We start from the raw sequence: 14,112 nt of genomic DNA, 5'->3' as shown, positions 1-14,112 counted from the left end.
TACTGGGGCCGGGGAAATGGGGCTGAGAGATGCACACTGGGGCTGGGAGAATGGGGCTGGGGTGACACGGGCTGCGGAATTATGCTGAGACACACTGGAGCTGGCGGAATGTGGTTGAGAGACACACTGGGGTAGGGGGAATGGGACTGAGATGCATACTGGGACCGGGAGAATGGGGCTGGGGTGACACGGGCTGGGGAATTACGCTGAGACACACTGGAACTGGGAGAATGAGGCTGAGAGCCACAGGTGGGCCTGAGGATGGAGAGATGCAGGGGGTCCTGGGGATAGAGAGGCCCAGGGGGTCCTGGTGAGAAACATGGGGGACTGGAGATAAAGAGACACAGAGAACCTGGAGAACCACAGAGGGGCCTGGGGATGGAGACTTTGGGGGGTCTGGAGTAACACAGGGGAGCCTGGAGAGAGAAGTTTGATCAGGGAAATTCACATTTTTCCTGCACAAAAGCTTTTGTTATTACAATATATATTATCTGGTTATGATGATGACATGGGTTATATTTCTACATAAACAGGCATCTTCCAGACAATGTGATCTCCTACATGAATAGCAAATACCGACTGAAGATGCTGCCCAGTGAGGCTCAAATTCTTCATAGGTTCCCCGTTGCAGAGAAACCACCATATAGGTGAGAAAAGACTTTCAAACTGACTGGGGGCCCAAAAACCCACCTAGGGGTGACACCAAGGTGACAAAGCTACAGTGCAGCACTCAGCTCATGACTGTGCGAGGGAGCCGGCACTGCACAGTGCTCACCCGCACCTCTGGCAGCTCCCACACACTGGACCACGGGGGTTCGAGCTGTGAGGCCATACCCCCTTCCTGAGTGACCACGCCACCTTTACGGTGCGCACAACATCCCTCCCCACACCGGGTGACACCGTGGGGAAGGACCCCACTGCTGTGTGTGTGGTAGAGTTGTTTTTTTTTTCCAAGAAATAGTAACACAATATTTGACATTGTGCTAAAACTGGGAACACCCATTACCAGAACTCTAGTTTTGCCTATGGAAGGGACTAAGAGAAAGAGGGGCAGTAACAATGTGCGTATTCAATTGTTAGCTAGAAACAGGGACGGTTCTAGGGACGGGCTAACAGGGCTGTCGCCCGGAGCGCCGGCCCCTAGAGGGCGCCGCTGATTCCCCATGTCATTTGCAGGCTTTTTTTCTCCCCTATTACAATTGCAGGCTGCCGTGCTGCTGCTGTTACTGGCAGCCAGATTCATATAGCAGCAGCAGCAGCATACTCCGAGTTAATTTGGAGTTGTGCACTTGTATTTCTTCTTTGTGTATATATCAATGATCTCCACAGGTAGCACCTCCAATTATATATATATATATATATATATATATATATATATATATATATATATGTCCAGAGTGTGCAGTCTGAGATCCTCTTTTCTTTGTAAACTAATTAGTGCATTGATTTGCACACCTGGGAAGCCTGAGCCACTTCCCACTCAGACTAGCACCTTTACTACATTGGCTATAGCATGGAGTCTGGCAATGTAATATGCACACCAGTCAGAGGCACAATATAGGTAAGTCCTGCTAATATTTAGACTGTGTAGTGCAGCTTTGGTTCATTTTTGGGGTGTGGGTCCCCCTGGATTGCTTTGCTGATCTGCTTCAGGGCACCGCAGTATAACACATTTTCCTTTAACACATTTTAATACTTCACTGTCTGTTTCCTTTATATACATGTATTTCACTTTTTTATTTTTATTCTTTATATGCGGCCAGCGGCCAGAGGCCAGTGGCTGCTCCTAACTATTTCTTTTACACTTCACTTTTCTTATTAGAGCGGTGCTTTGGGGTGGTTTGGCTGGGCTAGTTTGGGGGGTGTCCTGCGCTCTGAATTTGAACCCTAGTATGTTAGGGACCTGCCCGACAAGAGGTTACCCGGATATGGTGGGCAGGCCCATAATCTTGGCCAAGATCATGCCAAAAACCTCTATTGTATTTACTGTAAAATGTATTTATTTATATATAATCAGTTAATTTGGAGTTGTGCACTTGTATTTCTTCTTTGTGTATATATCAATGGTCTCCACAGGTAGCACCTCCAATTATATATATATCTATATATGTCCAGAGTGTGCAGTCTGAGATCCTCTTTTCTTTGTACTCCGAGGCTGAGCCTGAGAAGCTCCGCCTCCTTGAGTTCTTCTCTCAGTCAGTGTAATCTGGGAGTGTCCCGCCCGGGCATGGCTGTTTTCATCAAGTTTGTGGGAGGTTGAGAAAGAGCAGTATAGACAACAGAGTGACGAAAGACCAGCATCAGGTAAGGATTTTTGCTAAACTAGTGTACTGTACTGTTGAAAGTGGTGCTGGGGTGTTGGTAAGGGTGGGAGGTGTGCTGCTGGGGCTGGAGTGTTGGTAAGGGGGGGGAGAAGTGTGCTGGGGTGTTGGTAAGGGGGGGTGCTGCTGGGGTGTTGGTAAGGGTGGGGAGTGGGGTGTTAGTAAGGAGGGGAAGTGTGCTGCTGGGGTGTTTGTAAAGGGGGGAGTGTGCTGCAGGTTCTGGGGTTGTTGATAAGGGGAGGGGGAGTGTGCTGTGGGTGTGTTGGTAAAGAGGGGGAGAGGGTTCTCCTGGTGTGTTGGTAAGGGGGGAAGAGTGTGCTGCTGGGGTGTTGGTAAGGGGGGAGAGTGTGCTGCTGGGGTGTTGGTAAGGGGGGGGATGTGCTGCTGATGCTGGGGTGTTGGTAGGAGGGAAGTGTGCTACTGGTGTGTTGGTAAGGGGGAGTGTGCTACTGGTGTGTTGGTAAGGAGGGGGGATTGTGCTGCTGGTGTGTTGGTAAGGGGGAGTGTGATGCTGGGGTGTTGATAAGGGGGGGTGCTGCTGAGGTGTTGGTAAGGGGTGGGGGAGTGTGGTGTTGGGGTGTTGGTAAGGGGGAGTGTGATAATGGGGTATTGGTAAGGGGCAGGGCAGTGTAGTGCTGGGGTGTTGGTAAGGGGGAGGGGAGTTTGGTGCTGGTAAGGGGGAGGGGAGTGTGGTGCTGGTAAGGGGAGTGTGGTGCTGGGTTGTTAAGGAAGGGGTGTGTGCTGCTGGGGTGTTGTTAAGGGGGGAGTGTGCTGCTGGGGTGTTGGTAAGGGTGGGGGAGTGTTTAACTGCAGCTGCTGTAAAGGAGGGGATGTTGCTGCTGGTGTAAGGGAGGGGGTGTAACTGCTGCTGGTATTAGGGTGTTGGTCAAGGGAGGAGCGAGTAATGGAGGCAGGCTCAGCAACATACCCAGACAGGTACCCCTTACCACTGAGAGGCATCCATATACACCTGTAGACCTTATCACTGGAGGGCAACATAACCAAGGTGCACCTTACCACTGAGGCAGTAGGCTCCTCCACATACCCAGGTACCACTCACCACTAGAGACAGGATCCTCCACACACCAAGGTACCACTCACCACTAGAGACAGGTTCCTACACATATCCAGTACCACTCGCCACTAGAGACAGGCTCCTACACACACCCAGGTACCACTCACACTAGAGACAGGATCCTCCACACACCCAGGTACCACTTGCCTCTAGAGACAGGATACTCCACACACCCAGATATCACTCGCCACTAGAGACAGGCTCCTACACACACCCAGGAACCACTCACCACTAGAGACAGGCTCCTCCACACACCCAGGTACCACTCGCCTCAGAGACAGGATCCTCCACACACCCAGGTACCACTCGCCACTAGAGACAGGATCCTCCACACACCCAGGTACCACTCACCACTAGAGACAGGCTCCTCCACACACCCAGGTACCACTCACCAATCGAGACAGGCTCCTACACATACCCAGGTACCACTCACCACTAGAGACAGGCTCCTACACACACCCAGGTACCACTCCCCAGTAGAGACAAGATCCTCCACATACCCAGGTACAACTTAACCCTACAGACTGACACTTACTACTGGAGGCAGTCTCATTCACATATCCAGATACTACTGAAGAACGGCTCCTACAATATGTTATAAAGGGCATTACTGCGTGTGGCATAATGTGTTATAAAGGGCATTACTGCATGTGGCATAATGTGTTATAAAGGGCATTACTGCATGTGGCATAATGTGTTATAAAGGGCAATACTGTGTAAGGCACATTACTGCGCACAGCATTTATACATCATGAGGGGAGAGCTTGGGGAAGCCCAAAAGTGTGATGAATTGCACGTGTTCTGCAAGGATACACCCCTTCCCCAATCAGTCACGCCCCCTTTCCGGAAGCGCACGCAGAGGAATGCCATCTATAAGAACTTTTATTTGGGGGGGGGATTGCAAATCGAAACTTTCGCCCTGAGCTCCACAATGTCTAGAACCGGCCCTGTCTAGGAATACCATCACTCTGTGTAACTTTTCCTATTGGTTGGTACAAATATCTGCAACTCCAGCAACTGCTATCTTCATACTTACCGGCACTTCCGAATTCCAGAGACTCATCAATTTAAGAGAGTACTTATTTATTTGGTCTTGTTACTTTGGTCAAAGTTCATCCATTTCTTTGACCACAGTCTATTAATATTTATGTTTCCACCACTTACTTTCAGAATATAAATAATTTTCATTTGTTAAACAGGTGAGGACCAAAAATATGCAAAATTAGATCATATATTTTATTAAATGTGTTTATTGTATTTAATTATCAATATCCTAGGACAAAGCAACCACATTTAAAAAACAGCATATTGGCACACATGATATGTCAGGTTATACAATAATCAGACACATATTAAACTGTAATTGTCAATACAAACTAGACAGTCAAGCTAGGTACACACCTATAGGTACACACCTATAGGTACACAAAGCTAGGTACACACCTATACAATTGTTGGGTTGGGAATGACTGGTCGACAGCTATGTTGATATGTCATGTCGATATGGTCGAGCTTGTAGACATGCTCAGCCTGTTGACTGTCACAATGTCGACACTCATCATGTCTACATGGATGATATATCGACATAACTGTGTTATAATCCCTGATGGTCTAGCGGTGTCTTACCTTGTCCCGGTGGCTGCAGCGGCATCAGCGTTTACTTCCAGGTTGCGGCGGTCACATGAGGATCAGTTCCAGCTGTGATTTCTCAGCAGCAGCGTTCCTGTGAGTATTTTCCCCACTATCCCTATATCTAATCCAGTTTCATTTTCATCAGATTCGATGGTACAACATAGGATAAGAAGGGTCAATCCAAATAGCCGCAAAGGGAGCAAGTTGCCATTGCCACAGCGTTAAAACCAGTGATGTGTGGTGAGGTGAGGCAGAGCCTATACTGTCATACTTTGGGTATACTCCACATTTTTTCCTATAAAAATTCTAAGAAAAATGTAAAGAAAATGTTATAAATATCTTCTTTTTATTATTGTAATAATTTATATAGTAAAAAAATGTATGACAGGTGAGGCCCTGCCTACCTTTTCCACCCATCCCTGATCAAAACACACTACATTTCCAACACTATATACTGCTGCACCTGCGTATAATGCCCACATGAACCCTCGGGTTCATATAGGTATCTGTAAATCTGACTCTGATACTCCCCAGCCATTTACCTCATCACACGTATCTCGCACCCCTCGCGGCCCGTTCCCAGACAGAATTTGCCCGCACCCAGCCCAATGCCCATACTCCTCTTACCGCAGGGCTGCCTTTGTGTCTTTTCAGCAGATACTTTAGATAAGTTTCCTGGATTGCAAGTTAGAGTGTAAAGGTGTGTACGCAGGAATCGGCACTTAGTACAGGACTTCTGAACGTAAGTGTAATTGGAAGTAAAATCACATCAAAAGTGTGTGTGTGTGTGTGTGTGTGTGTGTGTGTACAAGTGTGTACCTAGCTTTACTCTTGTGACATTTATCCAAAGTCATAACCAATGATCCATTATTAAGTAATAAGCACAGTCAGGCACCTAATCCTGGGGTATTCCAATATTCAATATTTTGGTATATAAACATCTAAAAATTAACTTATTTTATGAATTGGCTCCAACTTGCTCAAGCAGCCACTAAAATACATCATAAAGTTATGACTGACTGACTGTATATCTGTGTGGAGTCAGACACCTGGGCATCTGCATTCAGGGGTGCCGAGAGGGGGAGGGGAGCAGGTACAAATTACCCAGGCCCAGGCTTCTGGAGGGGCCCGGCGCCCCCCCCTCCTACATCACAGCAGCCCAGCACATGCTGCTGTGTGCTGGGCTGCAGTGGGAGAATGCTCGCAGCAGCTGGAGCAGTCTCATATGCCTATGGGGGGAGCGATCATGCTGATCGTGACCCCCATTGGCTGTGCGCCAGGCTGAGGGGCTCACAGTGCCCCCCTCCCAGTGAAGCGGTGCTGCTAAAATGTTTTTTTTTTTCTGTCTTTCTGTCCTAAGGGGACGTGGCCACGCCTCCCCTGATTAGGCCACGCCCCCTGTCACCTGGGCCCACCGCGGCTCTTGGTGGCCCTGTCTGCATTCAGGCATTCCGGGTTTTTTACTCAAGTGAAAAGTTTTTTGTTATCCCCATATGTGAACATGTTTCAGCAATAGATATGTTTCTTCCCATGAAAACATTGGTAATGGGGGAACCACAGCCATTGTCTATTTATTATACACATACAAATGAGAGGCACATATAACATTCACAAAACTTGCTTCCAACCTTGGCAGTCATATACCTAAAAGGCTGCTTTACGCTCTATTCAAGCAATCAAAGTGTTACATTGATTAAGGGAGCTTAATATCCCATGTCTATGTAACATCAAGCAAACAAGTTGCCTGGTCTGTTTCTTGGTTAGGTCATCTGGTCCTTATGGTAACCATTAAAAGGATGCACCAATGGCAGCAAATGTAATATTTTGTGCCATACATAGTATCTGCATACTACCAACATGGTCCCCCCATCCATAATACACAGACTCAGACTGCATCCTCCTTCAACGCATCCTGGCTCTTGTATATTGCTACCATGACAACCACCAGCAAACAGCACTCCATGGCTATGGACAGAGAAGTATGGGGGGGATTTACCAAGCCTTGGAGAGATATAAAGTGGAGAAGTTGCCCATGTCAACCAATCAGCTTCTTACTGAAATTTTGCTAGAAAAATGAGAGAAGCTGATTGGTTGCTATGAACATTCTCCACTTTATCTCTGTCCAAGCTTGTATAAATCTCCCCCTATAACTGTACATCTAGGTTACTATAAGGGGGAAATAGTGTTAGCTGGAACACACACAACACTCAGCTCAATAGGTAAGCGTAGTAGTGTACCACCTACTACAGTGAAAGCATATAGATAATGACATCATTCACAAAATAGTTTCCATTAAACACTTTAACTTCATCAGCTGAAAGATTTCCCATATGTTTAGGGGTGCGTCATCAAAGTCAAGGGACACGTTTTGTACTCCGCTACACCTCTGTCTGTCCATTTGCACTAAAATCTTAGCAGCATAACACAGTGGAGTGATGACCTCAACTTAGGCAGGTTCACATGCCACAGTTAGTAGGTTCTCTTCACAGAGGGCCTCATTCAGAAGAAGATGGAGTTGCTATCGTAGCTGCTACCATGTTACTGATCCGAGCTGTGTCCTAAGACGCAGCATCAAATCATCTGCATGTCCCTTGGCCGGTTAAGTGACCCATGGTGTCATGTGCCCCAGCCGCCGCAGATGCACAAAATAGGCCAGGAAATCTTCAGCAGCCGATGAAGATCCTGGCCTCTTCACTCCCCCCCCAAAAGCGGCGACTCGCCTCCGTTTTGGTAAATGCAGGCTATCTCTTCTCCCTCCCCGCCCAGAAAGAGCAGCAGACTGTTAATCACTGGCAGTCTTCGGCTGGACTGCGTGCGGGATTGCAGATGAGTCCTGTGCATGTGCAGATTCCCGATAATCGGAAATCAGCCATCAAGCCCAGAATTCAGTTTTCTTTGGTGTGTTACATAAGGTTGTCAGCAGCTACTGCACTAGATCTGAAATTGGTGATGGATCGTCATGTTAATTGTTGAGTTAATCTGACATACAAGTACATATAAGTAGTATGAAAAGCACATATGCTTTTGACGTACCTGCAGGGACATAGTAATTGAATGGTATGCACCAAGCACCAGGTGCATCATTGGGTACCAAACTGACTCAAAGCTGAGCAAATATGGCAGCGGAGCCCAGTGCTTTCACCTCTGCACTGAGCACCAACTGCATGTAAATACACACATCTTCCTCCTCCTTACTGGTGGACAGAGGGTGACTGGGTAACATTACTTAGTGTTATATTATACAGAATAATATACCAACACTCCCAAATGGTTGAAAGGAATAAAGAATACATTTTGCATACCATTGTGATTTAGTTGATCATGTGTATATACTGTGTATCATATATATATATATATATATATATATATATATAAATATATATATATATATATATATATATATATAGCGAACATAAATTGACATCCTGATGAAGGGGCGTGTTGCCCCGAAACGTCGATGATGACTTTGATGCAATAAACCAGATTGCTCTTTTTTGATATCTTCACAACATCCCTGAGTGCCGCCTTGTATGTTCACTATTCAAAGGGGACCCTGTTCTCCAGTTAGGAAGGCACCGGGGCAAGCATACATTACCTATCATCAGTGAGTGCCGGATCATTCTGCATTATATATATATATATATATATATATATATATGTGAACAGAAGAGCCCCAGCCCGCCACTGACTGCTGTGCTGTCAGCCTGTCACTGTATGAGTGACTGTGACTTGGTTGCCGTTATATACAGTCAGGTGCATAAATATTGGGACATTGACATAATTTTCATATTTTGGCCTCTATTCACCACCACAATGGCTTTGAAATGAGACGAACAAGATGTGCTTTAACTGCAGACTTTCAGATTTCATTTGAGGGTAATTACATCCAAATCAGGTGAACGGTGTAGGAATTACAACGGTTTCTATATGTGCCTCCCACTTTTTAAGGGGCCAAAAGTAATGGGACAAACTAAACAATCCTAAATCTAACTTTCACTTTTTAATACTTTGTTGCAAATCCTTTGCAGGCAATTACAGCCTGAAGTCTGGAACGCATAGACATCACCAGACGCTGGGCTTCATCCCTGGTGAGGCTCTGCCAGGACTCTACTGCAAATGTCTTCAGTTCCTGCTTGTTCTTGGGGCATTTTCCCTTCAGTTTTGTCTTCATCAAGTGAAATGCATGCTCAATCGGTGCATGCTCAATCGGATTCAGGTCAGGGGATTGACTTGGCCATTGCATAACATTCCACTTTTTAGCCTTAAAAAACTCTTTGGTAGCTTTTGCAGTATGCTTCGGGTCATTGTCCATCTGCACTGTGAAGCGCCGTCCAATGAGTTCTGAAGCATTTGACTGAATATGAGCATATAATATTGCCCGAAACACTTCAAAATTCATTCTGCTGCTTTTGTCAGCAGTCACATCATCAATAAATACAAGGGAACCAGTTCCATTGGCAGAATACATGCCCATGCCATGACACTACCACCACCACCATGCTTTACTGATGAGGTGGTATGTTTTGGATCATGATCAGTTCCTTTCCTTCTCCATACTCTTCTCTTCCCATCACTCTTGTACAAGTTGATCTTTGTCTCATCTGTCCATAGGATGTTGTTCCAGAACTGTAATGGCTTTTTTAGATGTTGTTTGGCAAACTCTAATCTGGTCTTCCTGTTTTTGTGGCTCACCAATGGTTTACATCTTGTGGTGAACCCTATATATTCACTCTTGTGAAGTCTTCTCTTCATTGTTGACTTTGACACATATACACCTACCTCCTGGAGAGTGTTCTTGATTTGGCCAACTGTTGTGAAGGGGTTTTTCTTTTTAAGAATGTTCCAAACAGTTGATTTGGCCACACCTAATGTTTTTGCTATCTCTCTGATGGGTTTGTTTTGATTTTTCAGCCTAATGATGGCTTGCTTCACTGATAGTGACAACTCTTTGGATCTCATATTGAGAGTCGACAGCAACTGATTCCAAATGCAAATGTCACACCTAGAATCAACTCCAGACGTTTTACCTGCTTAATTGATAATGAATGAATAGCCCACACCTGTCCATGAAATAGCTTTTGAGTTGATAGTCCCATTTCTTTTGACCCTTTAAAAAGTGGGAGACACATATAGAAACCGTTGTAATTCCTACACCGTTAACCTGATTTGGATGTACTTACCCTCAAATGAAATCTGAAAGTCTGCAGTTAAAGCACATCTTGTTTGTTTCATTTCAAAGCCATTGTGGTGGTGAATAGAGGCCAAAATATGAAAATTCTGTCAATGTAGCAATGTTTATGCACCTGACTGTGCATATACACACACACACAATTTCTTTAGGAGAGGTGGTCATATGAGCAGGTGCTGTTTATGGGTGGCTGGCTACACCAATGTGCACTTTTGATGTGTTTTTCATCCAATTCAATGGAATACCACTGAACATTTATCAAATGTGCCAAGAGTCAATGGCCAAATGTAATAAGCATCCAAGTTGTGGAATGTGCTAATGTTTTAGAGATTTAGTAGCAAGTTTTAGGGGCCAATTTATCATTAATATTTGTGGATATCCCCCAAAAACTGATGTTTTTGGGGAATATGCCGCAAATATTTAAATATTCGCCAGATGTACTATGATATCTCCAATATCGTCTGCGGTTCCTCCATTTCTGACAGCAGCCGCAACCCCCATAGGCAGGGGCTGGCTGGCAACTTTTAGCCTGGGGGGCAAATGCATGCAGGCGGCCCTGGCAGAGGAGTAGCGTGTAGCCAGGGTGCCCGAAGAATGTGCGCGCTACGGCGCCCCCCCCCCCCTCAAGTGTTCCAGGTAGGAGACGGGTCCATATGGGATTAATGTAAGGTGAAAATAAAGATTAGGGGCAGCCCCCTGTCATAGTGCCCATATGCAGTGCCCCCAGTAGTAAGCCCCTTATATAGTGCCCCCAGTAGTGATCCCCCCTATGCAGTGCCCCTTGTGCCTCCAGTAGTAAGCCCCTTATATAGTGCCCCCGGTAATGGTCCCCCCTGTGCAGTGCCCCTTGTGCCCCCAGTAGTAAGCCCCTTACACAGTGCCCCTAATAGTGGTACCCCCTATGCAGTGCCCCTTATATAGTGCCCCCAGTAGCAGTCCACCCCCCATGCAGTGCCCCCAATAGTGGTAACCTTTATGCAATACCCCTTAAATAGTGGCCCCAGTTGTCTCCCCCCTATTCAGTACCCCCAGTATTGCCCATTATATAGAGCCCCCAGCAGTGGTCCCTCGATGCAGTGCCCCCAGTAGTAGTCCCCTCCCCCTATGTAGTGCCCCTAGTAGTAGTCCCCTCCCCCCTATGCAGTGCCCCTAGTAGTAGTCCCCTCCCCCCTATGCAGTGCCCCTAGTAGTAGTCCCCCCCCCCCTTTGTAGTGCCCCCAGTAGTGCCAGACCCCCCCCCAGTAGACTCACATAATATAAAAAACAAAAAAAACACCTGAATCCCCGCTCCCACCGTCGCCATCCGCTTCTCCGTCTGTCCTTCCCGGGCCGGGCCGCTCTGCATTATGGTAGAGATGTCATATGACATCAGGACGCCTCTCCCATTGCCCACTGCGGGAGCCGGAAGATGGAGCGGCTCCTGCAGTGGGCGCAGCAGCAGCTAATGAGAGTCTGACAGACTCTCATTGGCTGCTGATCAAACACACAGCTGCCGGACCCGGCGGCTGTGTGTTTGTCACTTGTGTAGCGCTGACCGAACTCCAGTGACACAGACTGCACCGGCCCGCGGCCCACATGACGCTGCGGCCCGGGGGGCACATGGCACCCTGCCCCCCGGCCCAGCCCGCCACTGCCCATAGGTCTCTATGGTGGCTGTAAAGCTGTCAGGTTTATCAAGCTCTGGAACCCTCCCCAGCAATGACTGTGGTCTGTATACTGTGCAGGAGTCCTGATAGAGGAGTGAAGATACCGCTGATGCATTCACGTCACTCAGAGCACATTGCAGGGATGGGCCCCTTTCGGAGCTATTTCATACATTCCAGCGCTATTATCACATACTGCGATGTGATCATGGGTGCTAATATTGCACCCAGATCGCACTGAAGTATGTGGTCATTGATAAATGAGCACCCCAAAAGAGGTAATATTTTTGAAAGAACGACCAACCTGATTTTGTCCTTAAAAAAATTGCTGCTTTAAATCTTGCTGTGACATTAGCATTTTGGCAACTTGTAGGTTATACAATTTGGCACAATATATATTTCTAATGCACTGAACAGGACTTTGTGAATTCACTTGTGTGTAGCCCTGACAATTGCTGACTTCTACTAACCTGCCTTTGAACTTATTGTATAAAGAGACACGTGTTACAGATCTTCTGTACTGAATAGTTGCTAACAACTTCACTTGGGTGGTGTTGACATAAAACTCACAAGATTTGGGCGATGTCTACAAACAGCATATTGTAGATTCATGAAATATAAGCAACAAGAGTATCATATAAACATACATGTTCTTTATACATACCACTGTCTGATTTTTCCAGCAAAGGCACCAACAAGGTCACATTCCCTTAATAAGCATAGCAGGTCATTTCTGCTAGTTATTATAGGTGCTGTACAGGTAAGATTTGTGATTTTGTGTCTTGAAATATAAAAGCGATGTTTAAAAAATGAGGCACAGCGATGAGTTGTGTTGAGGTCCTTCTGAACTTTGTGGATTTGTATAAGTACTGTATTATGATCCACATTCTGCATCAATCTCCGCATCTCCACCATAAGTATTTACATTGTCAAGTTCTTTGTTTTGTTTATAGGCAAATACAAGAACAACCAAGAAAATAAAATGGAGGTTCTTCCTGAGCTGCAATGAATTGAACGAGGCTGGAGAAGTGAGTACACACGTATTATTAAATGAGTCTCTCTAGCGGGGGTGGCTGAACAATATTCCACATCTCTACCCGTGACCCTTCTTTCTCCAGCCTGCTCGGGCTGTAGGTACCTTGGCTTGACCTCATGCTGGCAACTGCAATGAAGATACACAGACCAGCACAGACGGCAAAGAACAGTGCAACGACTACAGAGGCCACGGCGGTGAAAACTCCAGGAGGTATTAATTCTGAGAGCTGGAGAGAAAATATACATCATATGTAATGTTAAAATTGGGCCAAATGTACAGTATTTACAAAATATTAATGCATAGACTAGGAATGAGACAAAGATTTTAAAGTTGGACTTAATCTCATTAAACATATTAATAAAAAAGTTATTTCACAATATACTGTAATAGTTTAGTTCACAGTTCTTTATAGATGAAGATGCTTTTACTATCATGTAAAAAATACCCATACACATACTTAATCACTGTCTTAAAAAGTCCGGTAAACTCACAAATTTCTGGGGAGTCTCAGAGACTCCCGGAAGAGTTGGGAACCTCTCGGCATTCAGGCCACTTAGTAGTGGGACAGGGTGGGGGTAATGATGCGATTCTCTGTGAAATTAATCATCATAGTTCTGCTTCACTGTGTAATGACATGGTTTGTGGCAATGCATCACAGGGGACAGGGCCAAATTCCGTGATTTGCCCACCTTCCCATAGTGGTCACCTCCAGCTCCCACAAGAAACAAGAATAAAGTACGTTCACTAAAACAACCTGCAATTGCGTAGAAACGGTATGCAGTGCTGCAAGATGCATGCAGGTCATTTACGCTTATTCCTGTTGTTTTTAACCATTATTTTAAATGCAAAACAGGCATTCGCTATTAAACATCTAAAACCGTTTACAAACCTCTCTAATACATCAGATACAACTCTCCATTTCATCTAAAATGAAAAGAAAACATTTGCTGTCACTGGGGGAATTGCAGCAGCAGAGGTCCCCTCCTATATTCTCAGTCCTTTTGAATTCTCTCAAATACAGCATTTCCTTCAGTCCCTCCCCTTCCTACCTTCAAGCTTTTATCCTATTTGGGAATCTGGGTAGGTATCATCCATAGCCTAAGGGTATGATCTCTCAAATTTAAGATATCCTACTAGATGCTGTTTTACCTTTGGAAAACCTTCACGAGATAGGATGGGAGAGTGACTCTGGAGGCTTGGGAAGACATAAGATTAGG

General features: G+C 45.8%; 1 protein-coding gene and 1 long non-coding RNA gene across 3 annotated transcripts in view; one reads left to right on the top strand and one right to left on the bottom strand.

The window, feature by feature from the left end:
• The first annotated feature begins 596 nt into the window (after positions 1–596).
• LOC148522351 (uncharacterized) lies at positions 597–13,205 on the top strand. The gene is made up of 3 exons (XR_015878751.1): positions 597–647; positions 12,813–12,887; positions 12,978–13,205. It is a non-coding gene; the product is annotated as an uncharacterized LOC148522351 (long non-coding RNA).
• CRB1 (crumbs cell polarity complex component 1) overlaps positions 12,310–14,112 on the bottom strand; it is a 103,514-nt gene continuing 101,711 nt past the window's right edge. For both annotated transcript variants that reach the window (XM_088474059.1, XM_088474060.1), the window contains one exon: positions 12,310–13,121. In XM_088474059.1, the coding sequence (XP_088330185.1) occupies positions 12,906–13,121 (216 nt within the window). In that variant the 3' untranslated portion in view covers positions 12,310–12,905. The remainder of the gene's footprint in view (positions 13,122–14,112) is intronic.

The sequence above is a fragment of the Taudactylus pleione genome, unplaced genomic scaffold (assembly GCF_031769625.1).
Source record: "Taudactylus pleione unplaced genomic scaffold, aTauple2 ptg000146l, whole genome shotgun sequence".
NCBI classification, from domain to species: Eukaryota; Metazoa; Chordata; class Amphibia; order Anura; family Myobatrachidae; genus Taudactylus; species Taudactylus pleione.
The sequence above is the reverse complement of the archived record's forward strand: the minus strand, read 5'-3'. Positions and strand labels throughout refer to the sequence as shown.